Here is a 25,478-nt window from a genome sequence, read left to right as displayed (position 1 = left end):
GGTTAGGTAATGCATGAATGAGCAGGGGTACAGGTGTTCCTAATAAAGTGGCTGGCGAGTGTATGATGTTGCTTGGTTGGTGCAAATAACGATGAATCCCTTTATATTTTCCCTTTACAGATTTACAGTCGGTGCTTACTAATGCTTTCAATGAATGCCGTAGATATTGCAGTGCTTTTACAGGGAATGTACTGAGTTACATTTTTAGGGGTCCAGGCACCCTATAGTGATTGCATGTTTTATTATTATTATTATTATTATTATTATTATACTTCTACATGGGAGTCTATGGCAGCCCATAGAATGCTTCAGACGCTTTTTATATTAAATGTTACAGTAGCATGACTTATTCCTCGTTCTTCTCTTTATGTTGTAGGCGCTGGGAGAGTCTGAACTGGCAGATGTCCTGAAGCAGTTTCTTTCCCTCATGAAGTCCAGAAGTGGCACTGAGACTGATTCAGGCTCGGCTGGTTTCAGCGTGGACGAGCTCCTGCTGCTGTTGGTGTATGTGTACTCTCTGGCTCAGGAGACGCAAGCGAGCGGAACGCAGGACGAGGAGAAGGTGGAGAGAGAGATCATCGGGGCGCTAACACTTTTACTCACCCAGCAGACCACACTGAGTCCTTTGGTGCAGGATATTACAGGTACTACTGTGTTCAAGCTGGAAATGGGCGAGGTGACAATTTAATATTAATATAATGATACATGATGTCACCGTACACTTTTTTTTCCCTCAAAAGGCTTTATTTAATAGGATATAAAGATACAAAAATGCAAAACATTTTATTTAGAGCATCTTCAGTGCAAAAATCTTACTGACCATAATCTTATTTGCAAAGGTGTCATCACATGACCATTTAGCTTGAAGACTCCATAGTTAGTAAATGTTTGAGGCAAATACTTAAAAAAGCAGAATGATTTTATTTGTATGATCCTTTTCCACCTTCCGAATGTTTAGTCAACACAACTTGTAATTAATTAATTAGTGCAGGTTGTTCTCAGATCTTCAGATGGGACGTATAGTTCGGGTGTGGCGTTCACACCTGAGTGAGATGATTTATTTATTTATTTTGTTTTTTGAAGACTAAATACATCCTTTGTTTTCACTGATGTCAGTGCGATCTATACCATTACCCATAATGCAACACATTTGTAACTAGGCGGCCATTTTGATTCCCTAGCCACATATATGCCTAATGAATTGAGCTTGTCCCGCAGATAGGCTTCTTTTGTGAAATTTTAAATATTTCATCTTTCATGCAATACTCATAAAAATGTCCTTCATTCAACTCCTTCACCCAAGTGACAGTTTACCTGCACGTCCTTTAACAGCAAGGTGCACTGAGATCTCTCCTGGAAAATCTTTGCTGTTTGTATTATTGTTGAGATTTTTTTTATTATTTATTTAAAATCGTCTTTTGATTTTAAAAAAAAAATGTTGATTATCCACCATATGACCATGTTCAACTGCTCGATTGGAACATCCATATACACCACAAACTGGCATATTTAATACACAGTGTTGCGGTGTTTCACACGTAGATGTGTAGACCAAATGGGTTTTTTTTTGTGATGTCATATGAAAACAAAGGATATCTAAGAAATAGAACATGAGAGGGAGTTTGCTATCAATTATAATGAATATCATTATATCAACTATGGTTTTGTCTCAGGCTTGAGTGGAAATGGGACGTAAGTACACAAACAAAGACATCTGAAAACTTAAGTACAGCCATTGTGTTCACTACGGCTCAGATCTAGACTACTCTGCATGCACTTTACTCCTGATACAAGCCCAAAGCAAGCAGTGAGTCACGAATGAACGAAACGCTTTGCTAGTCACCAGTTCACATTTAAAATGAATCACTTCCAGCATGTTTTTCAAATCGCAGAGTAACACAACACAAGCGAATCTCAACTCTCTAATGCATCTCTCTAAGCACTAGATTGATCAGATGATTATTGTAGTGCTTTTATAAGAAAAGTTTATCATTCTCAAGGCAAGTGTCTGCTTTTGCTCTTTTAATTCCTTAAGCATTGCTCTGCAATCATCAAGCCTTGCATTAAGCCGTTATAGCAACTGTTGCAAAACATACAAACTGCACAAACAAAAACATACAAGTCATCTCTAAGGATTCCATTCCAGGATTTCTCACACTCAATTGCTTTTTTTTCCCCTTGGTCTGTTAAATATTTTTACCAACTGATCATTCAAGTTGTTCTCTAAAAAAAGAGAAATTATATACTCTTCTGCCAGAGACCGACCTTTTTCCTACAACCCTTCTGCTAAATATGTGGACATCCTGACCAATATTTAATCCCGCTTGGCTTCTCTAAACACCACAGTCACAGCTTGTAACTTTTTACCTTCCAAAAACACTTCAGTTCAAGTGGACTTCAGAAACGTGTCAGGCCATAATAGGACCACCTTTAGTGTCACGTCATCTCCGCTAGCCTGAACTTGACCGCGCACAGTCGGTCCACACACCATCCGCGTACACCACAACACAGAGAGAACAGCGAAGGATCCACCCAAACACAGGAAAGATTCACTGGACTTGATCTCCATACCGCAGCTGCATTGCCAAGGAACACATGACTTCATACATAATGCATTACTGGAGACAGGGTGGAGCAGACGGAGGAAGAAACGAAAAAATATTAGAGGAGAAAAGAAGGGTAAAGAGAAATAGAGCTGGTATCGAAGCCTTCTATCTCACTGTGTCCTGCTTTCTGAGTGACAGAAATACTTACTCACCACCTCCACCACTCTTCATCACTCTCTCTGCCACACACACACACACACACACACGCATACACACTTCTACACAAGTCATTGAGTAGAAAATTATTAATGACAGCATTCATCTAAAGCACTGGAGCGCCTGCTACTCTCTTATTCTTTATTCTTTGTCTCCTTCTTCATCAGGTGAGGGTTGATTCGAACCACCTGATTCTGTGGTTTATTTTTTAAAAAGAAAAACTGACTGCGAGATTGAAATCCGAATTCTTAACACCACAATGCAGCCATTCATAGGAGATCTAACCAACTAAAGGTTTGAGTTACTTGCAGTCTTTCTGCATATTTTATTAATTCATAGCAGAATTTCAGAGCATTAGGTGTAGGTGTGTGTGTGTGTGTGTGTGTGTGTGTGTGTTTCATTTCAAGGACATCTGAATCCGAAGAGAGCTAGACTCTTAACCTTGAGTCTGACCCAAACCACAACACACAACGTCTGAGTGCACTGCGTGTGTGTGTGTGTGTGTGTGTGTGTGTGTGTGTGTGTGTGTATATGTATGGTCTGTGTTTAGCTCGTCTGTTTAGCCAACGCGGTGTTAAACGTGCCCATTAGGTGCCCTGGTATGGATCCCCTAAGAGGACATGGTGATGGAAAAAAATATGAGATGGGAAGAAAATGTATATTTCTCTGCTTTTGCTTTTGCTCACAAAACTTTTGCGTTCCTAATTTTTTAGCGAGAGAGCTCATATATCGTTGTGAGAGAACACTACAAAATTGTGAGAGAATGCAAAACCATTGAAATATATATCTCATTTTTTTTTCCATCACCATGTCCCCTTAGGGGCTCTGTAAGATCAGATATCTCATAATATCATAAAATCTTTCAGTACAGACATTAAAGGGAAGATCATTCACTCATTAAAAACAACCCTTCACACGGGCAAATTTTGACCCACATCCTATTACACATATCTCTCAAAGTGACCCATTTTCCTCAGCTTCGATGTCTTATTTGCACATATCTCAATCACAGGTAGCATTTTTAAAACGTTTTCCTCCAAAAGTGGGGAAAAAAATCACTTTTTAAATTTATAGATTTCATTCCTGTTCCACTGAAAGACGCCGTTCCTACCTCTACATTTATAACCTCATATACTGACGAAAGAACATCATTACAAGACCAATTTTTTAAAAATGCTAAGTTTACAATGTGAAGTGAGTTCCCATTTGATTATCTTCCTCATCCCCATCAGTCTCCGTCTCATCACCTGAGGTCAAAGTCACAAGCCTCGTCATCGTCTCTTCACACAACTGATCACTACTCACTCTTGTGTTCAGTTCTGTTGAAAATTAAATAATAAATTTTGCTTTCTTAATGTCTTATGTCTTTTTATTAGGTCATTTAAACATTGTCTGCTATCATCTGTACAGAGTGTATAAGTGCTCTTATCTGTTTTGATGATGATTTGATTTAATGGCACAGGAGTGCGCTTGTGCTGTATTGATTTTTCCCTGCTCACGAGTTTCCGTTTTAAAATATTGCGATAAATGATTTAATCATTCAAAACCTAAAAAAAAAGACAAGAAAACGAACACTTCCACCATTTCAGGTTTAAGGACAGCAGAGGAGGAAGTAATAATATTACCAGCCATGCAGGAAATTGCAAGATCTCAGCCGGATGATGGATTTTTAGGTGATTCTGCAGTAATGCTCAGTAAACATTTAAAAAAAAAAAAAAAACACTAACAGTACATATTATTATAATCTTTTTACAAATGGAATGTTTAATGTCCACATAGCCACTTTCACTATGGATGTTAAAAAAAACAGCATATTTAATCCCATATTTAATTATTTTCACAGATAATTATGAATGATCATTTATTAGATTTGACATTTCATTGTAGGCCTGTTTAATTTTTGTGTCTAAATCTTTGTCCTTTTTTTCCTCTTTCTCTCACCAAAAGACATATCTTTAACCATTTAAGCATTTACGGCTGAAAATTTTCCGAGGCATCCCCAATAAATAGGTGACTCACATTGATACGAACATACACTGAGAGATTTGATTTCATTTTCTTCAGTGAACTCAAAACGTTCTTCATTTATCTTTTCAGAAAGCGAGGCAACACACACAAGTTGAGAGCACACAAGACTTGGGAAAGGGGCAGGGCTTCTAGGCGGTGTCAGTTAATATTTGCGAGTACAAGATGTCTGCATAAATCATTCCAGATACTGGCTCATCTCCCATGGTTGTGGTGGAGAGAAAGTCTGCTCTTTTGTCTATTTTTGAGTGATAACTCAAAGATAGTGTACTCTGATATTAATTTGCAGAGCTCCTACGCAAAAAGATTGGCAGAAGCTACACTGTGGACGTTTTGATAACTGTTATCTGATCACAGACTGAATTGTTTAGGCTTTTGTACGTTTCGCTATGACTATCAGCTATCCAAAAACATGATCAATTCGTAAGAAAATCACATTTAGCTAGCAGGATTTTAGACATGTTTAGGCAAACTGAGTGCATTTACCTCTGTGTTTGTGCACATTATTTACCAAAACATGATCTTTGCAAGCAGAAATCCAAGACAGGGTTAAGAAGTAGCCAATAATGATTTTTTAGTAATTATTTTGAATATACTGCCGTCAACTATTTTGTCTGAGGAGAATATAAATTCTTCTCTTTGCATTCAGTTAAGAAACTACATCTTGAGTGCAGTTTGCGCTGATATTCATCCATTGTTATGAGAATGTCGACACGAAACACTGATCCTCACATCCTTTATCATGACAGATGCAAGCGGATTTATTTGTAAATTGTTCGTAGGAGCATTTACACAAGAAATTCGGTATTCATGAAAATCCTGTAAGTTCGGAAAAATGTTTGTATCCTTCTTGTGCTCCTGAGCGTGTGCAAATCTACACATTAGAAGACTAACTAATGTAAACCTCCACTGATTGGCTTCAAATCATAGAATTTGTGATGAGTTACTCCACTTTTATATATGGATTACACTGTCATGTTCAGGTGGCTTATGCAGCTATTTCAGTTACACACACAAATCAGTCACTGATAAGTGAATGATCTGGTCTGTCTCAAGCTGCAGTGTGTTGTATACTCCCTAGTGTGCTGCAGAGAATCCGCATGCTGTGGACAAACATCTTTCTGCTTTTCTAACATCCATCAGGTAGAGCGTGAGGATTTCTGGCCGAGAGTTGCTGAGACACAAACCTTTTTTTTTTTTTTTTTTTTTTACCCTCACTTAATTCAAATCTAATTTTCTGTAACTTGTCTCCAGGTTTATCATTTTTTTTATTGGCATAGACGTGAGTCAAAGTAACTAATGAGAAAGTCTTTTATTGCCGTTTGCTTGTCATTTCAGCTCTGTGAGTGTTGCCTTTTATGGAGTTTTGCTCTCTATTGCGTTTTATGGCTCACACAAACATTTACACACAACTTTACTGAAAGATTGATGAATGAGGCCCAATGTGCTTGTGTATAGAGATTTTCAGTGGCGTTTAGGGTTAAACTGTTCATTCAGAATTTTGAATAAATGAATGGACACTGAACTCTGTTCACATGACAGTCCAACTTTTTGTCCTGTTAACTTATGAAGAAATGTTCCTTTTTATGACTTCCTGCTGTACTCGGCTAAGCCCCCTCTCTCTCCCTCTCTCCTTCTCCTTCTCTCTCTCTCTCTCTCTCACTTTTCTGTCTTGTACACTCTGCCCTGTAATTACACTCTTGTACTTCCAAGGTGAAACAGGAGTGTCCAAAAGTGTGTGCATGTGTGTGTGTGTGTGTGTGTGTGTGTGTGTGTGTATTGGATGTTTGTGTGTTAGGTGTTAAAATAGTTTTTGTGGCATTCAGCCACATTAAGTGTGAAATGGAAAGCAGACACAGTCCTGGTTACCATGAGAACCACGTTCTGCTCTCTATTGACACTCACCACACACACACACACACACACACACATATGCACACACACATGGTTTTGAACTCTTCACTTAATGGACCATTGGATTGGTGCCATACAGTACATGTATAACACGAACGCCACACACGATAAAAGACTCAGAAACAGCAACACAACTGGCTTTATGACTACATTTACTGGAGAGGAATAAGTGATCTCATGCGCACACACACACACACACACACGCACACACCTTGATAACCAGTTTGGGAGTTGAATTATAGAGCATGTCTAGGCACTTATTAAGCAGGGACCACAGGTCTTTCTCTCTCTCTCTCTCTCTCTCTCTCTCTCTCCCTCCCTCTCACACACACACACAGGCTAATTAAAGTTCATATGAATTCATATTCATGACAGTGCTGAGTCAAACATCAGAGCCACACGCACACACACAATGTAGAGTGTGAATGAAAGAACATCAGACTAGAGGCTCGGTTCAAATTGGACACAGTAATGTGCATGTGTGCGTGTCTGGTTTTGATTAAAGGGCAAAACAGTGTTTATCTATGCAAATACTTCCATTTAAACCTCACACTGTAGGAAATAAGTTCTTTACTGAGCATGTTTGCCGCCAGATCCTCATGTATTACCTCAGGCTTCACCATGACTATAAAACACAGAATGTTAAGCAGCCAAAGTTATGTCTGAAAAGGCAACTTTAGTGGTGGTGGGAGAAGGTGGTACTATAAATGTTAAAAAAAAAAAAAAAAAAAAAAAAAAAAAGTTACTACACATGATGCTTGAACCTGATTGGCTGATTGGCTCTCACTGCTGGGATAACAGTTTATATTACCCCATGGGTTTTACTCTATATCATCAGCGGCTTGTGAGCATAGATTTCAGTGAGGCAGGATGGCATTAATAACGACATAGCCTCAACCAAAATAACGTCGAGAGGCTATCACACTTGACTTGTGCTATAGGCTACTAACTAGGGAATATTTAGAGTAACCCTGTAATAGGCAGTTGAGAGTCAACAATATAGTATACAGTAGTATAGTATACTACTGTATACTATACTATACTGTATACTATACTACTGTATACTATACGATACTGTATACTATACTACTGTATACTATATTGTATACTAGTATACAGTATACACATTTTGAGTGGCTTTGGAAGAACTGTCCTTGAGCTAATATCTTTAACCAATTTCAGCAAAATTTACAGCAAAAAAAAAAAAAACATCTAAAAAAGTATATAAAATACCTGAAACTAGACCAATTTCTTCTTTCTCTCAGCCATTTTTTTTTTTTTTTTTGTGGGAAACAAGTATTTCACACATATTTCTGATATACGGAAATGAATCTCTCCATAATTCCCCTTTCCCTCTGCCAATCATTGCAATATGTCTTACAGTAGAAATGGTTCTGTACATTACAGACATGCTGTTTGCACATGCATTTTGTCATTTTGCAGAAATTTATTACATTTAATTCACATTGTTTGCTATAAAACAAGATATTGGGGGTCACGGGGTATTTTAAACTAGCCCAATCCGGCAACTCTGGCATTAATTGTCCAGTTCGCTGCTCTTTCTTCACTGAAAATGTTCACAGAGTGAACATGGGGCAGAAAAATTTGCCCTTATGGATCTTAATTAGCGTTTGTTGCAGTTCCCAATGTTGACCACAATAATAAGTCTGTGGGAGCCAAGTGGGGCAGTGAGTGCATTGCCCCTACAGCTACAAACAGTTTAGTTTAGACTGTTAAAGCTGTAGTTACACACACATACACTGTCTGTGGGTGTGTGTGGGTCTGTGTGTGTGTTGGTGGGTTTGTAGATCTGGTGTGTGTGTGTGTGCGTGTGCATATCACTTATTTGCAGTGCATTGCAGCAGTGTAATAGAGCAACGTGCTGATAGGAGTGTCTCACCATATTCCACTGGGGGTCTGGAAAAATACACACACACACTTGCAGTCATTGTACAAACAGACAACTGATGTACAAATATACAATGCAGTGGTGGAAAGAGAACAAAGCACACTGATAAAGTCATAAATCACTTGATCACTTTTTAGAAAATGACTCAACTTGTCTGGTGAAAAACGACTTAATTATTAATTTTATTTTATGTCTACAACTGACACAACAACTAACCCGAAAATGTTCTATATCTGAGGAATGTGTTTTTGCAGTTAACAATTATGCTAACTAACCAAGTGAGCTATGCTATAGTGAGCACAACCTCCATTATCACCAGTATGCAAAGAAAGATAACATTAGCTGGATAGTGAACTTAGCCAAATGCTATTGGCATTTCAGTAGCTAGCTAGATGTTCATGTATACGTGTTTCTAGCAACACAGTTAGCTATCTGTCAAAGTCACCCTTTACACATGATCCTCAGAGTTACCTATAGGCTGTAACACCACTTAGACCTATTTAACACAACAGGCAATCACTACCAACTGTTGAAGTGACATCTTACATTTAATACAGAGTTTTAACAGATGCAGATTAAAGCATTTCTAACTGAAGATGCCTGATAAATTGGACCAGAGATGCTCGTCTATCTCCCCTGTCTCAGACATTGCTGCCACTGATTAAACATTTGGAGCTGTGTGTAGAGTGTCAGCAGGAAACTGCTTTATTTTGATTGGGTTTTGAAATTGAATTATTTAAAAATTTGTACATACTGTCTTTAAATTGGCTTACAGTCTTTTGGAGTTAAATTCATTAGTCATTTTTTACTCTGTAATTGGTAAATAAATGTTGAATATATATATATTTTTTTTAAGTAGTATGATTTAATTATAGTCAGAAAAGTATTTTACGGTGAACCGTGTACTCCAGTGCTGTGACGAAATGTGTTTAAAATCAGACCTGATAAGCTCATACACACTAAAAATACACTTGAACACATACACACGCGCACACACAAACAAGCTTTAGGGAGGTCTTCCTCAATGATTTTTTTTCTGCTTTCAATTACTCTGGCCTCAAATAGTTACTGTAACCACAAGCTCACCCCAAACTACATAACACATTGAGCTTGAAGGCTGTAGAATCACACACACACACACACACACACACACACACACACACACACACACACACACTATACTTGTGATTAACGGTTTCATCATTTACTGAATGTGGTTGAGTAATGTGGGAAATACCAAAGTGTATACACACACCCACACACTCATATTTGTATCACTATCTCTCTTCCAGTGTCTTCTCTGTAAATAAATAATGTTGTGCCTACACATAACCCAGTCGCAAAAACTAAAAGGAAATTCTTTTGCTTTTCTATTAATCAAATATTTTTAAGTGTTAAACATCCTCACATTCTTATCATAAGGACATTAGGTCCCCATAAAAAAAGTAAATACATACATACACAAGTACATACACTATTAAACATCATCATGAGCATGAAATCGAATGGTTTGGCCAGCGAGCACGCAAGGAATCATCACATGCACACTGCGCACACACACACACACACACACACACACACAAAAACAAACCTATAGAGAGTGGGAAAATGGGGCAGGTAATAAAGGAAGCTGTGTGGTTTCATGGCTTTCTAACACATGGACCTCCCAGAATGCCCTGCTCAGGTTTATGACCTTGGACCAGGCTCTGATTGGTGGAAGCCAATGTATGTGTCTGTGTGTGGGTGAATTTGATATGTTTATGTTTTGTGTGTGTGTGTGTGTGTGTGTGTGTGTGTGTGTGTGGTAAGTATATTTGTAGAGAATTGAACAGTGCAGTCAAAAGGATGTAGATGAATCTTGTCAGTGTTGTTTTGTTTATGTGGAATTTAATTGATCAGTTTTCCAGTTTGTGTGTGTTTGTGTGTGTGTGTGTGTGTGTGTGTGTGCGCGCGTACGCGTGTGTGCGTGCTGATGGGTAGATTTGTCTCTTACTCTACACAAGAGAGAGAAAGGAAAAGATCAATCAGATCATGCGAGCATATATTAAGATGTTAAATGTCACACACACACATACTCTCACAGCTTACGAGGATTATGATGCCTCCGCTTTGCTTACCCATAGGAAATAAATGGTCATGCTATAATTAGTGGGAAATTAATAATCAGTCTTTTTGATGAAAGGAAATTAAACTAATTCCAGCTTCAGGACAGGAAGTGCAGGAAGAAGAGCTCTGTGATAGGAGTGTCTCATCTCCATTATCATCCAATCAGAGCATGCCTACAGAAATATGAAACCATACAGAGTGTGGAGGCGAACGTTGTCTTACTTGACCGATTTTTGCAGATTAATTCAATTAAGTGAATCTTTTATTGTGTTTATTTATTTTGCATAAGACGCTCTACGTTTTGTAGGATTACAACCAAACTGACTTCATTTTATGGGCACTCAAGTTTGTGGTTTTGAACCACTCCATTGTAGCTTTGGCAGTATGTTTAGAGTCACTGTCCTGTATAAAAGTGAACTTCCATCCTACTCTCAAGTCTCTTCTGCTGAGGTTGAACATTCTATGAGTCTGTTGTGTCACATGGCATCGTCTATGCTGCTGTGTGCTGGGGCAGTGACATCATTACAAAAGACACCTACAGACTCAACAAAATCATTAAGAGAGCTGGATTAGTCATGGGTTCCAGACAGGACACAGTGTAGGTGGTGGTGGAGAGGAGGATACTGTCCAAGCTCACCGTCATCATGAGCAATCACTCACAACCACTCCATCCAACAATCACTGCCCAGAGGAGCACACTGAGCAGGAGGTCACTCCTGCGTCAGTGCGGAAAGGAGTGCTGTCGCAGGTCCTTTCTCCCTGCAGCCATGAGGTTGTACAACTACTCACATAACCTTTCCACTTTTCCAGGCAAGTCGATTTTTCTGCACTACACCTTACAGGATAAACATCATAAAAAAAAAATCATCATCATTTAAGAAATTTGCTCAGTCCGGTGCTGCACAATGACATTTTTTTGCACACTGTTATACCCTGCATACGAGTGTATCTGGTTACATCCTGTCCGATTTTAATATAATCAATATACTGTGTATATATTTGCTACACTTTTGTCCATTTGCTTAGTTACTATAACCTGCATACGAGTGTATCTGGTTACATCCTGTCCGATTTTAATATAATCAATATACCGTGTATATATTTGCTACACTTTTGTCCATTTGCTTCGTTACTATAACCTGCATACGAGTGTATCTGGTTATATTATGTATATAAACTGCCTGGCCAAAAAAAGGTTGCCGTTTGGATTTAAGTAAGCAAATACTTAACAGCCTATGATTGGATCATTATTGCAGTGATTGATATGTTTCCGCTAGCAACAATTCTTTTAACCCTAACTGATGCAGTGTGTAGCTTCTGATTTCTTAAACAACCATGTTGGAAGACGTGTCCCGTGGTCATGGAAAAGATTTTACTGTGTTTCAGAAGGGGCAAATTATTGGCCGGCATCAAGCAAAGAAAACAACTAAGGAGATTGCTGAAATCTGTCCAACACATTATTAAAACCTGGAAGGATAGCGGTGAACTGTCAACGTTGCGGAAGAAATGTGGTCGGAAAATAATCTTGAAAGATCGTGATCGGAGATCTTTAAAACGCTTGGAAGTGTCACGATCTGGGGTTACTTCAGTTGGTCAGGTCTAGGCTCAGCAACATTATGCGGCAGTAAAATGAAGTCAGCGGAGTACCTGAAAGTACTGAATGACCAGCTTATCGCATCAATGGATTTTTTCTTCCCTGATGGCACAGGCATATTCCAAGATAACAATGCCAAGATTCGTCCATTTGCAAAAATTGTGAAAGAGTGGTTCAGGGAGCATGAAGAACGTTGCATAAGGTTGTTGAAACAATGCCACGATGAATGTGTACATTTGTATAGCTGTTTATTTTAACTTATTTTACTGCTTTTCTGCTGCTATATTGTTTTTTGTCTTATATTCTCTATTGTCTCTGGTCCACTGCTGTAACACTCGAAGTTAGTCCCATCTGGGATTAACAAAGTGTTATCTCTTAACATTTCTATCATTGTCGTGTTTTTAGCTCCATCGGTCTTGCTCTCAAGCCTGATCAATTTCCCATTCCCTGCTGATGAAAAGCATTTCCACATCATGATGCTCCCACCACCATGCTTCACTGTAAGAATAGTGTCCTCAGGGTGATGAGGGTGATGACGGTGATGAGTTCCTTGAGACATAGTGCTTTGTTTTTAAAGACCAAAAAGTTGAATTTTGGTCTTGTCAGGCCAGAGAACCTTTCACCACATGTATGCTGAGTCTCCAGCATGCCTTTGGTCATATCATATCATTTTCTTCATCTTCTCACCACTCCTCTGTAAAGCCCTCTATTATTGTCTTGGATATTGTAGTCCTGTGAACAGCTTCTCTCCTCTGAGCTTTGGATCTCTCCATCTCCTTCACAGTCATCCTTGGCCTCTTGGTTGCTTCACTGACTAACACCCTCATTACCCAGTCACTGAATTTACCCGGTCACTTTACGAGTCATGTTTGTGCCATATTCTTTCCATTTTTTTGGTAATGGATTGAAGGCAACTAGCAATGCCTTACTAAATCCCAAATTCTACTACTGTGTAGCGTAAACTCGCTGCTATGAAATCTCTAGATAAATGTATTCCTACTGTTTTATCCTTATATTTCTATGTCATTTCTATGATATTGCTAGCCACACATAAATCAATTAATGAATATTAATGACCATTCACTCCTTTATTACGAATATTATTGACTCTGAGCGGTCTCAGTGAAACCTGGCTGTGAGTTGGAGAGGCGCAGAAGAGCACTCTAGAGCAGTTTAAAAATAATACACAGAGATGATCTTTAGAGCAAGTCTGTAGTGCATGCCGCTAGCAATTATTTGTGACAGGAAATACTTCAGCTCGTAAAGAAGCAATAAACAGGACACTTGGTCCCACTGAGTCACTTGGGGACTGTCACCCCTGCCACACACACTTCCACACACACTTCCACACACACGACTCGGTTCAGCCACAAGTCCACTGAGGATTATCTGTAGTTTATTCACTCAAACGCACACACTCAGAGAAAGTTACTTTTCTCTCTGGGGGTCTGGCCTACAGGCCTCGAACACACGACTGTCTGGAACATCGCTGGGATTAAAATTTTTTTCCTTTGCAGTCTGTCTGTGTGTTTTTTGGGGAGGGGGGTTGGTTAGACCTGGATAGGCCTGGGTTTCATCCGGTGACTGATGGCTGAAGTACCTTACAAATGGCATTTGTGAGTGCTTGCTTTTTACTGCTTTGCTCCTCTGCCCTTCTTAAATTTACTTCTTTGTTTAATTCCCTCGGTGACTGTTAGGACACCGACTTGAACCCTTTTTACCCTGTAACCCCCCTCACCTATTAGTGAGTTTTACATCCACAACATCTCCCTGATTCCTGCAGCATGTTGCTCTCTACAGCATGTTACAGTCTTTGTTCTTCTTTTCTTCATTCCCTTCGGGTTTCTTTTAATGAGTGCTATAAGTGTAAGCTTTTCATAACATGTACGTCAGTGCTCTCTTTTTGGATCCAAGTCTTCAGTTGTAACTAGTTGTACATGTGAAAGTCAAAATATGAATGTGTGAGTGTATGTATTAGTCAGCGCTGGGCTCCAGATGGAAGGCCTCCCGTTGTTCGGCACTGGCCAGGCCATTTCCTGTTTGGAGGTCTGGTGTTAATCAAGGCCTGAGCCAGGGGAATGGCCCCACTGCTCTCGCCCTCCTCTCTTCCACACCCCCATCTTTACTACTAACTTTTTGCCCTTTTTTTGGTCTTTATTCAGCACTGCCTCTTTATACCTTTTCTTTTTTTGTTTTCATCACTTTTTTTGACTGACTCCCTTTTTTTTTCCTGCACTGCTCTACCTCCTTCTGTAAGTGTGAGCTCTTTCTCTAGCATTTATGTTTCTGTCTAATCACTTCACCTTCTCCTCATCCCTTACTGCATGTTTCTTTTGTGTTGGCACCTTTCTGAGGCCAAGTTATAAAATGCATTACTACTGTTCTTTTAATGGTTTAAAGCTACTATGTGTTCAAGTCTGGTCAAGATTACTGTCCTCCCTTTTCAGTCTCTTTCTCCCACCTATATGTTTTAAAGTCTTTCTGCACTCATAAAGATATGATGGTGTTTCATTTCCGTCTAACAGATAGTTCTTACACCATTCATGTTTGTATGGTTCTCTCTCTCTCTCTCTCTCTCTCTCTCTCCCTTTTCCCATCTCCCCTTTTATCATTCCCTCTCTTTCTGTTTCTCTCTCCCCTTCATTCTTATCTTATATGCAGCACATATATCCCTGGGAGAGACAGTAAGCCCTTTTGATGCTAAGAACTGCTTTCCATCATGGGTACATGGTGTGTGAACTCACTCACTTCATACCTGTCTAAACTGTGTGTGCATGTGTGTGTATGTATAATACATGGCTCCACTAGCAATCCCATATGCCATTATAAGATTGCTCTTATTCCCCCTACCTGCAACCACAGTTCTCTATTTTTTTCTCAAAAATGACACTCTGGGCTCCGCAGTTTGGCAGATGTTTAGTCACACAGTAGAAGTGTTATAACCTAAGATGTCCTTGTTTTTGTAATAATGTGATACAGTGATGCTAATTTTGACCATGATTACATCTAAAGCTTAAATTCAGGAGGTACACACAATAATAATAAAGCAATTATCTCTTCTAATATATAGTACTTGGACTCACCTGGGCCCTTGCACATTATAGTCCCACTTACCATAGACCTTTATTCATAGACATAGACCCATAGACATCATTCAAATAGCACTCCAGATTAAGGGGCTTTCACACCTTTCACTCCATTTTCAAAAATTGATACTTTTGGTATGTTATTTGGTTTGGTTTCACAATGTACATAATTAAAGGAATCAAAGAGCACGGGGGCATGTATGGCTGAAAGTGTACACATAAAACTCTTTTCATTAATTGGTCACAAATACAGTGATTGTACCCAGGTATGGAAAAGAGAGCGTCTTCTCTAAATAAACAACCAGATAATTCTATAAATCACTAGCTTGAAATTTTGTGTATTGCATTCACCTTTTACTTTCTTTTTTGTTCATCGGTCCAAATATCTAGAACACATCACATTTCTGCAGCACTACAGCTCTGTCTTTTGGCTCAGGTGAAGCCTTATGGGTCAGTTTATCAGGTCATATCTCCAAAAATGTACTTACCTGGAACCCTAATTACATGGCACGTTGGGTTCACTTCCAACTATTGAGTTGATTCAGGCTCTGATCACTTTCGCAGACCGCTGGAACTGAACCAAGAGACTTGGCAGTTGTATTGGTCTGCACCCAAGTGTTCTGTGTCTTTCTTTCCAAGGCTCATGTAGACCCTTCCTGACCCTTAGATTTTATCCCACTCTCACCTAAACCATTCTAGAGGCTTCCACAGTAGTAGGAACTCACCTACTCTGAGGACCCTTCCATACTATCCCATGCTTGCATTTTTTGAACCTTCCCTAATACCCTATTCAATCCATAGCACTATAAACTCATGCGAACCATTTTTTACTTCCCAGCCACAGGCCCTTATAAAGTAGCACAGCCTCAGCAAACCCCCTTTAGCCCCTTCTGTAGTGTGTCATACTGATCAAGACACTTCTAAATCATTCCAGAGTATCCTACACCAGTGGTTCCCAACGCTGGTTCTGTACTACTCTTGTACTGTACATACAGCTTGTACATCTGTAACAGGCCCTTCCTGAATCAACATGTTGTGTCAGGGAAGGAATACACTAATATATACGTGTATACTCCAGGACCAGTCTTGGAACCACTGTTTTTGACCCACGCAGACATTTCTAGATCCTTCAAGAGTACCCCTGTTAGACCTTTTCATAGTACCCTAGACTCAGCTATGTTACTACAGACCGGCCCATAGTACTCCAGTTATCATAGTTATGCACATAGGTCTGTTATGCCCATAGACATTTGTCATATAAATGTGGTCTGTTTCACTTTGCTTTCTTTTCACATCCTCTGAACTCAACAGAGCTGCCAAACACTGTCCTCTCTGCGCTAGCCATCCATACACCTTTCCCATATAGCCAGTTGTGTAATGCAAAATTCTGGGATGGAGGAGCCCGGTGGCACAAAGCCATTTCTTTCTTGCAAGCACACTGGTGGGAAATAAGTGAAAGCTCAAATACGGATGTTTGCTTGAATTAAGTGTGCAATTAGGGACACTGCAATGATTATGAGCTATATTTGCTCCCATTGTTCACTACATCAACATTCTTTAGTACCCAAAATGCTCTTACCTTTAACTGTGATAAAAATGTGCTGTTCCTCTTCTCGCTAATGTTCATGGTCCAACTACAGGATAATTATATTTCAGTTGTTTTTCCCCTTTCCTACCAGAAGATCTTTAAGAAGCCTTCAAGAAGATCTTTAAAAAAATTCAATACTGCAAAAAGGTGCTTGCATAAGTATTCAATCCCTTCAGAATAATACTTGGTAGAGCCACCTTTTGCTGCACCTTTTGCTGTTGGGGTAAGTTCCTACCAGTACCTACAAGTTCCAAACCACTGTTTGGGAATAATTTTCGCCCATTCTTCCTGGCACATTCGCTCTAGGTTCTTGAGGTTGGTTGGGATACACTTGTGGAGCGCAATTTTCAAACAGTGCCACAGATGCTTGATTGGATTGAGATCTGGACTTTGACTTGGACATTGTAGAACATTCACCTTTTTCTTGTTCAGCCACTCCTGCATTGCTTTGGCCTTGTGGTTAGAACCATTGTCCTGATGAAAGTTTTTCCCAAGCTTTAGTTTTTTAGCAGACTGGAGCAGGTCCTAAAGATACCCAGTCACCGCTGAGGAAACTCCCCACAACATGATGCTGCCACCCCCATACTTCACTGTTGGGATGGTGTTTGTTGAGGAATGGGCAGTGTCAGGTTTGTGCCACACTTAGCGTTTGGAATTTTGGCCAAAAAGCTCCATTTTACCTCTTTACGTCTCATCTTACCACAAAACCTTATTCCACATTTTAGCTGGGTCACTACGATGCTTTCTGGCAAACTCCAGACATGCTTTGATGTGTTTTTTCTTCGGGAATGGCTTCTTTCTAGCCACCCCCATACAGGCCAGTTATAGTTGTATGCAGAGCTCTTGATATCATTGACTGATGCACTTTCGCTCCTGTCTCAGCCGCAGAAATCTGTAGTTCCTTCAAAGTGACTGTTGGCCTCTTTGTGGCTTCCCTCACCAGTCTCCTTCGTGCTCTGAGTTTTGAGGGACGGCTTTGTCTAGGCAGTGCCTGGGTGGTATGATGCAGCTTCCATTTCTTCATAATCGATCCAACAGGGCTTACTGGCGTATCCAAACACTTGGATATTTTTTTGTAGCATTTTCCTATTTTGTGCATGTCTATAACTTTATCTATAGTTTCCTTCAATGATTTTTGGTCTTGATTTTCACAGTTTTCCTTCAGATTCACAGTCTGACCCATGATATTTTTTTACTGATTCACAGGTAAAGGCCAATTGTAAGCCAATTATGTTCTTGTTAGGGTGATATCTTTCATCTGTGTAAATTTGGAGCTACCACAGAACAGGGGTTGAATACTTATGCAAACGGCATTTTTCAGTTAGCAATTTTTGTCACAGAATATTTTCTTACATAAAACCAATATCACTTTAAATAAATTAATGAGGACCAGTCTTTTAAATATAAAATACTACAACACAAAATATCAGTGTCATTTTTAGTCCAGATGAATCTGATGACTTTCAAGGAGGTTTTTTTTTTATTTTATTTTTTATTTATTTATTTATTTATTTTAAAGGCCTAAGTAAAAGGCAGCATTGCAGAAATGACAGTGGTGTGTATAGAGGTATGGGATTTATTAAGAGTTACATCAACTCTAGACGAGACAATGAATCAGACAAAGTAAATCATCATCTTGTAATGACAATTTATTTCTTATCTACATAAGCAAATGCAATCAATAACTTACTTGTTGTTTGGCTTGTTTTTGTAGCAGATCTACCTTGTACCATGATCCATACTAGCTGTAAGACATATCAATTTGAATTGAATATATGGGCTTTCCCCAAAGCTATGTGTATCTTGGAAGCCACTGTTAGCAAGAAAGTATGCTAGCTCTAGCAATCTTGATAAAATATAGTGTAGAGGAGAATGCTATAAGACTGGTGGATAAAATACAATAGCGGTATAACCAAGTTTGAAGTGCAGAAATACACAGAAATCTGGTTATTGTCATCTCTTTAGTTAAACAACTTTAAAACTGGGTAATGAAACAAATTCCATCACAAGAATAAATCAGATGACTCATTCACTAGTTTCCCACTATGTTAAAGAACCAATAAATGTCTACAGGTTCAGCAAGAAATAAGCTAATATACCATCATGCCTGAGCTCATTTTCCTCTTACTGTTTATACTGTACTCTCTCACATTCTCTCGTCCCTGACTGTCTGCCTGCCCCAGTTTAATGATGACGTTGGACGTGTCTGAGCTGGCGTATGATGTATGTGTAGAAATGTCGCACCAAATCCAACCCAACACCCCTGACACATTGCTGACTGTGATTTCCTGTTACAGGTATTTCGAGGTGACTGACAGCAGCACAGGAACATCATATTAAGTTTTGTCTCCTGGCTCAAAAATTTTTTTAACAGAAAAATTCAATACACTGTCACTTTAAGCTTATAAAACCTTGTGAAAGAAGGTTGGAAAATAATCAAATGTGAGCCTCATAAAAGTGGGAATAAGGGAAGAAAAATGTTTCCCGTTAAACACGGAGGGATTGAAGCACCAGCAGTGAAGAGATTTTGGTAGGAATGAGAAAAAGTCATTGGAAAGGGACTGAGGGGGAAAAAACAATTATACGTATCAAAGGATTAACAATATCATATGTTTAACAAAATGAGTCATTTAATTTAACACTTTTTACTAAACCTTTCAGCGAGTGTCTGGAACTTTCTGAAAGTCATAGTAAAGGTGTTTTAAAGTGAGTTAAGAACTGGTGGTTATTTGATTTGTGTTATTATTCTGTTACCTCCAAGGATCCCGTCTGCCTTATCCTTCAGCTTGTACTGTTTCTGTTTCTGTTTCATCTCAGACTTTCTGCTTTCAGCTGATCATTAAAAATCTGTTCACATTTCAGTCTTAAAATATTGTAAAGATCACTGAGACCTTGGAGGTTAAATAAGTGTTTTTCCTTTGATGTAAGCAGAGATTTCATTTTTAACCAGTCATTCCTGTCTTCTTCTTCCTAGGGGATGTTCCTTCAACTTTACTACTTTAGATAAAATATTGTTATTGAAAATTTCTTATAAGAATGTTTTTTTTTCACCTATTGCATGAGTTTAAAAAAAAAGACTTATTAGATTCAGTCCTTTCTGCCCTGCTCTTAAAGGATGCCAATAGTTTCCAGAGTTACAGTCACAGAAATTACACAATTTCTGTGTCTCAGGTGTGAATTCATGCTTCCTGCATGAACGCAATGCTCAAGAGGCTGCACAGTTAACGACTCCTTGTAAGCACACACTACATACACACATACACACTACATACACACTACATACACACTCATCCCCTCTCTTCCATCTCTCTAATACTGATAAACCAGTCCCAAAAAACTGGTTGAAAATGTTTAGTACTGAATCTCTCTGGCACGATACAGGTCTCATGTCCTTCTTCACTCGGTTGTCACAACGACAGCGAAGCTGCTCTTCCATGGAAAGAGAGAAAGAGTGTGTGAGTGTATGTGTGTATGCATAGCATAGTATTTGGCTAACCCACTTTAAGAAATCAATGGCCTAAAGGTGATACTTTACATTTAAGTCTTTGTAATTATTAATTAAGATACTTTATAATTAAGATACTTAAGCACTCCTCAACTTGCAATTCCTACTCGGGAGCTCAGAATGTTTTTCTCAGCTCAAGTCAAGTTCAACAAGTGATGTCATAACCACATCAGCAGCAAATGAAGTAGCACTTATAAGCTTTAAATGAGTTATACTGTATATACAAGTTATAGACAGTGTATAAGTTATATACAAGTTACAAGTATATATGAGTAGCCAGTTAGCTGGCTAGCCTGTTGCTAACAAAAGACGATCATGTAGGCGGCCATGTTTTTTTTTTTGTTTTTTTTTTTTTGTAGTTTGAATGCTCGTAGGTCAAAAATGACGTCATTCTGAGATAGTTCTGAGGTAAGCTGAGTGCAGCGTAAGATTTTCATCATGCGCACAAGTGCAGTGTTCCTGCCGTGTTTCTTTTCTGGTATCACTTACATTGCTAGCATTTTAAATGTCCTGCATTTTGACTTATTACCTAATCACAGAGCTGTTTTTTTGTTTAGAGTCTCCTGGACTTCTTGCTGCCCTTCTAAGAAAAACAGAGTGTATCGCAGAGTAATCACCTAGAATAACATTCTCCGATCAAAACAACGTATTAAAGTTGCGACATGCCACAATATTTCACAAACACGCTGCTGTCAGGGAAATCAGAAAGCATGATTGTGGGAAAATCAGAGAATGTAAGATAGTATTATTGAACTGTGTGAGCCTCGCAGTTTCAGATAATACATCAGATATTGAAATATCCAGTCCAATCAGATTTCCCAGTGTGTCTAAGTGTAAGTGTTGGTGATAGATCAGTGTGTGTGTGCGTGTGTGTGTATGTGAGAGAGCGTGCATGCATGAAGCAAGTGTCTTCAGAACAGGAAGAGCTAGTTGATAAAAGAACCAGACATTACTGAGAACTTCCTCCTGCGATAACTTTCTCTGTTCATCTCCTACTCTCTGTTCTTTTTCATATCTAACACAATAATGTAAATAATTATTCTTTTTCAGGCAAAGCATAATCACTGGTGCCTTTTCTTGGAAATATGAATCACAAGGTGACCAGAAGTTAGTGTGCTTTCTCAATCACACACACACACACACACACACACACACACACACACACATACATATTTCCCATGCCTCCAACAAGGTCAGTGTGGTTTCATAGATCAGATACAAACATTTCTCTGACCTCCACCCCTCTCCTCTACTAATGCAATCCAGGAGCCTTCTGTATTGTTCTTTCTAAAAAACACACACACACACACACACACACACGTGCGCATACATACGTAGCAAGATAGAGTGAGGAGTCTGTGGACCAAAGGTTAATAATGTGTTTTCATCAGTTCGACCACATTTCTATCTGTCCTCCCCATGTGTGTGTGTGTGTGCGCGTGTGTTTGTGTGTTTCCGAGTGTGTCTGCTTTCCATGTGGTTGTGATTTTTTGTATTTCTCCCAGAAAAAAATGCTTTCTCAGCATAAATATTTGCTCATTGTTTCTGTTTATCCAGAGTAGAATATTTATGTGGAGTATGCCTGTCTTTTCAAAATAACTACGTTTACCACAGTCATAAATTTGAATATATTTGTAAAAGGTCAGAGTAAGTGTGAATTCATTGCTGAATTCTTTGCTAAACAGTTAGTCCCACATAAAAAAAAAAAAGCATGACATATTTAGTTGTTTGGTTTACTGGCCATTTTTATTAAAGGACTTTTCCAGCAATAATTCAACCAAATATTATTGTTTTCATGCAACCTGTTTCCTGCAGGTTGCATGAAAACAATGCAGATTCCTCGTGCTTTGCACAGAAAGTACCACTGATCCTTAAAAAGGCCTCTTAACACGCACTAAAGCATGTGTTGGAACCTCAGAAAGTGTGTTTATAAGAAGTTCACTTCACTGAGGTGAAATGGATCCTATACTTTAAGGTGTTATGTAGAAGCGGTTTCAAGTTTTAAAGTGTGTGTGCGTGAGTGTGTGTGTGTGTGAGAGGGAGAGAGAGCGCGAGAGAGGAATAGACAGAGTTTTATATCTTGGAGTGTAAAAGTTTGTAGCTTGTTGGGAGACAAAGATAATCCTGCTCATTAGTATTTCTGATAAAACTGCAAAATGTGACGTCTTGGCAAGTGAAAATATCTTGAATATAGTTAAATTGATCTATTATAAAATATACCAAATATAATATTATTAAACCTATTTCTCAGCATTTTTCTCATTTCCAGTTTGTAATAGTCTTATTCCACTGGATAATTTTGAACTTTAAGCATTTATTTCTAGAAAGAAGCAAAATTATCTGCCAGTAGAATAAAAAAAAGTAATGCTTGAAATGAGTAAACATGTCTAGAAATAGAAATGTAAAACTTAATTAATCTGATTAATCTGTTCTATTGTACTTTTGGTGTCTTGATCATGGTGCACAATGTTAGGCCATAGTTTGTTTAAAAAAGAAATTTTTCTACAGCGAGCCATTTTAGCTTTTAATGGTAGAAGTAAGTCATAATTACATTTTTACTAGTAGAAATTCACATTGAACTTTTGACCGGTAGAAATTCCAGGTTCACACACCCACGATTCAAATTTGACTGGTCTTAATTGAATCTGCATGATATGTTTTAGAGATTTGAAATTACACAGATCATGAAGGTGAATTTCAGCTAGTAAAAACTAAATTTCAAATATCTATAGTTAGATTTTTTTACTAGTCAAAATTGAATTGTGGATATGAGACAGTAATTGAATGCAAGTCAGTGGGGATTTATTCACTATCAAAATTGAATTATAGAAATCTTCAGTATGAATGTTGACTAGTAAAAATATAATTCTGACTAGTAAAGAATGAATTACATATATCTTGAATTTAAATACTGACTTGCAAAAATTGCATCCTGTCAAAGGTTTTCAGTCAGTTTTGACCAAAAACTGGTGGCTTTTGTGGACTATATGGATTTACATGTTTAAATAAGAAGGAACTCCAAAGTTACAGAATCTGCACCTGTATGTAAAAGAGTGGACTGACAGAGCATGAATAAAATTTGCCAGCCAAAATAAGACATTTCGTCGAATGGGAAAGGACGCAGAGAAAATAATAAGGCAAATGTCTCATGTGTCCACTACTGAAGACACAATAAGTGTGGGGATGATGTGTGGTAGAATTTCAAGGCTTTATAGGTCTGCTTCAAAGAGAATCCTAACAAATGTACCAAATTTCAGAAAGAAGTACCTAAAGGAACTGTAGAACAATACTAGGATAAACAAACAGTTCTTACCACTAAAAGATGCATTATTTCCATTTGGATGCTTTAAACTATTAATCAGGCTTCTTTCACTGTTGGACCTTGAGCACATTCTGTACAGGTTTGGCCCAATCCTACCCATAGCACCAAATTTTAAAATCTAAAATTAACATCAGATCGTTGGTAAACAAACTTAAAATTAAATGAATTAAAGTCAGAATCAATTTTCCACTTTTATGAAAGATCCCACAAGTGTTCAGTCTTAATAGCCTAAACATCACAGAGTCTATACATATAAAAAATCAGGTTTATCAAAAATCTAATACAGATAAGAGCTTTTATTAATCATTTAAAATATTTGAGAAGTGCACCAGATCCCTTTCCAGCAAAACAACCCCTAGATGATACATATGATGCTGCCACCACCATGCTTCACAGCTGGGATGGTGTTCTTGAGAATAAAAGCCTCACCATTTTTCTTCCATACATAGAGCTGATCATTATGGCCAAACAGTTCAATTTTTGTTTCATCAGACCAGAGAACACTCATCCAAAAGGCTTTTGATCACCTGCAAACTTCAGTCTGGCGTTTTTATGCCGGTCTTGGAGTAGAGACTTCTTTCTTGCTTGACAGCCTTTCAGGCCATGGTGATATAGGACTCTTGTTGCTGTCTCGTGGTTCCGTTGTATCTTATGGACCAAAGTTTGTTCATCACTGGGAGTTAATTTGTGCCTCATTCCTGAACGATGCCAAGTCTGTGTGCTCCCAAGATTTTTATATTTGCATACTGTTGTTTGAACAGATGATTGTGGTACCTTCAGTTGTTTGGAAATTGCCCCTTTTTTCAGAGGTCTTGGCTTAGTTTATTGGATTGTTCCTATGGTATCAAGGGCAAAAAGGCACTGGATCTAAAGGTAGTCCCTTAAATATAGATAAAGGTGCACTTTCCAGTTAACTCCTAATTATGACAATTGGCCAATCAGAAGCTTCTAAAAGTCATTACGTCGATTTCTGTAACCTTCCAGACTGTTCAAAGGGACAGTTAACACTCATGCTTTACAGTTAAACACGTAAACAAGCTTCCTAACCAGAGCAAGCTAAACCTTTGTGAACAGGAGTAAAGAGCTAATAGATGGAGACTTGTCTTGGCTACCTTCATGTCTGCTATTGATATGGCTGATAAAAAATATTACACAAATGCTGCAGCCTCTAACTGGAAACATCTGTATTCTGTCTGTTTCTTACTGGTGAACTCTTCTGCTCTCATCACACAGGAGCTTGAAAGTTGACTGCATTGTCCCTGACTAGGAGAAGAAAACAGCTGAGGTTGTTATTCATTTAAAAGTCTTTTCACTCTACTACAATTCATTTCTCTTGACAGCCAGACATATAGATTATTCAATGCATGCATAACATTGTTCCATTACCTATATGAAAATACTTTTAGGTCTAGTTGGAAAACTTTTTTTTTTCTTTCTGCACCATGGTTGTAGAGGTTTTCGGTCATCTTCGCGAAGATAGTTTTACTTAGGTGTATTTTTCTATTTTCTGTCCACACGTGAACACTTAAACTTAAACGTTAGTGCTACTGAACTGATTTGAAATGAAACACAACTGAAATTAATTCAGTAGAATGAACACGTTGTGTGTTTGTCAGTGGTTCTTTAGTTGAGCACTTGCTGATTTACAAATGACGTGACCTACACTA

The 25,478-nt window shown here is 38.5% G+C and overlaps 1 protein-coding gene across 1 annotated transcript in view; it reads left to right on the top strand.

Moving 5' to 3' along the window:
• scfd2 (sec1 family domain containing 2) overlaps positions 1-25,478 on the top strand; it is a 147,760-nt gene that overhangs the window by 76,353 nt on the left and 45,929 nt on the right. The window contains exon 6 of the mRNA XM_026946930.3: positions 377-644. Coding sequence (XP_026802731.3) covers positions 377-644 — 268 coding nt within the window. The remainder of the gene's footprint in view (positions 1-376; positions 645-25,478) is intronic.

Source organism: Pangasianodon hypophthalmus, chromosome 19 (genome assembly GCF_027358585.1).
Source record: "Pangasianodon hypophthalmus isolate fPanHyp1 chromosome 19, fPanHyp1.pri, whole genome shotgun sequence".
Classification (NCBI taxonomy): domain Eukaryota; kingdom Metazoa; phylum Chordata; class Actinopteri; order Siluriformes; family Pangasiidae; genus Pangasianodon; species Pangasianodon hypophthalmus.
Note: the sequence above shows the minus strand (reverse complement) of the source record. Positions and strands in the feature narration are given on the sequence as shown.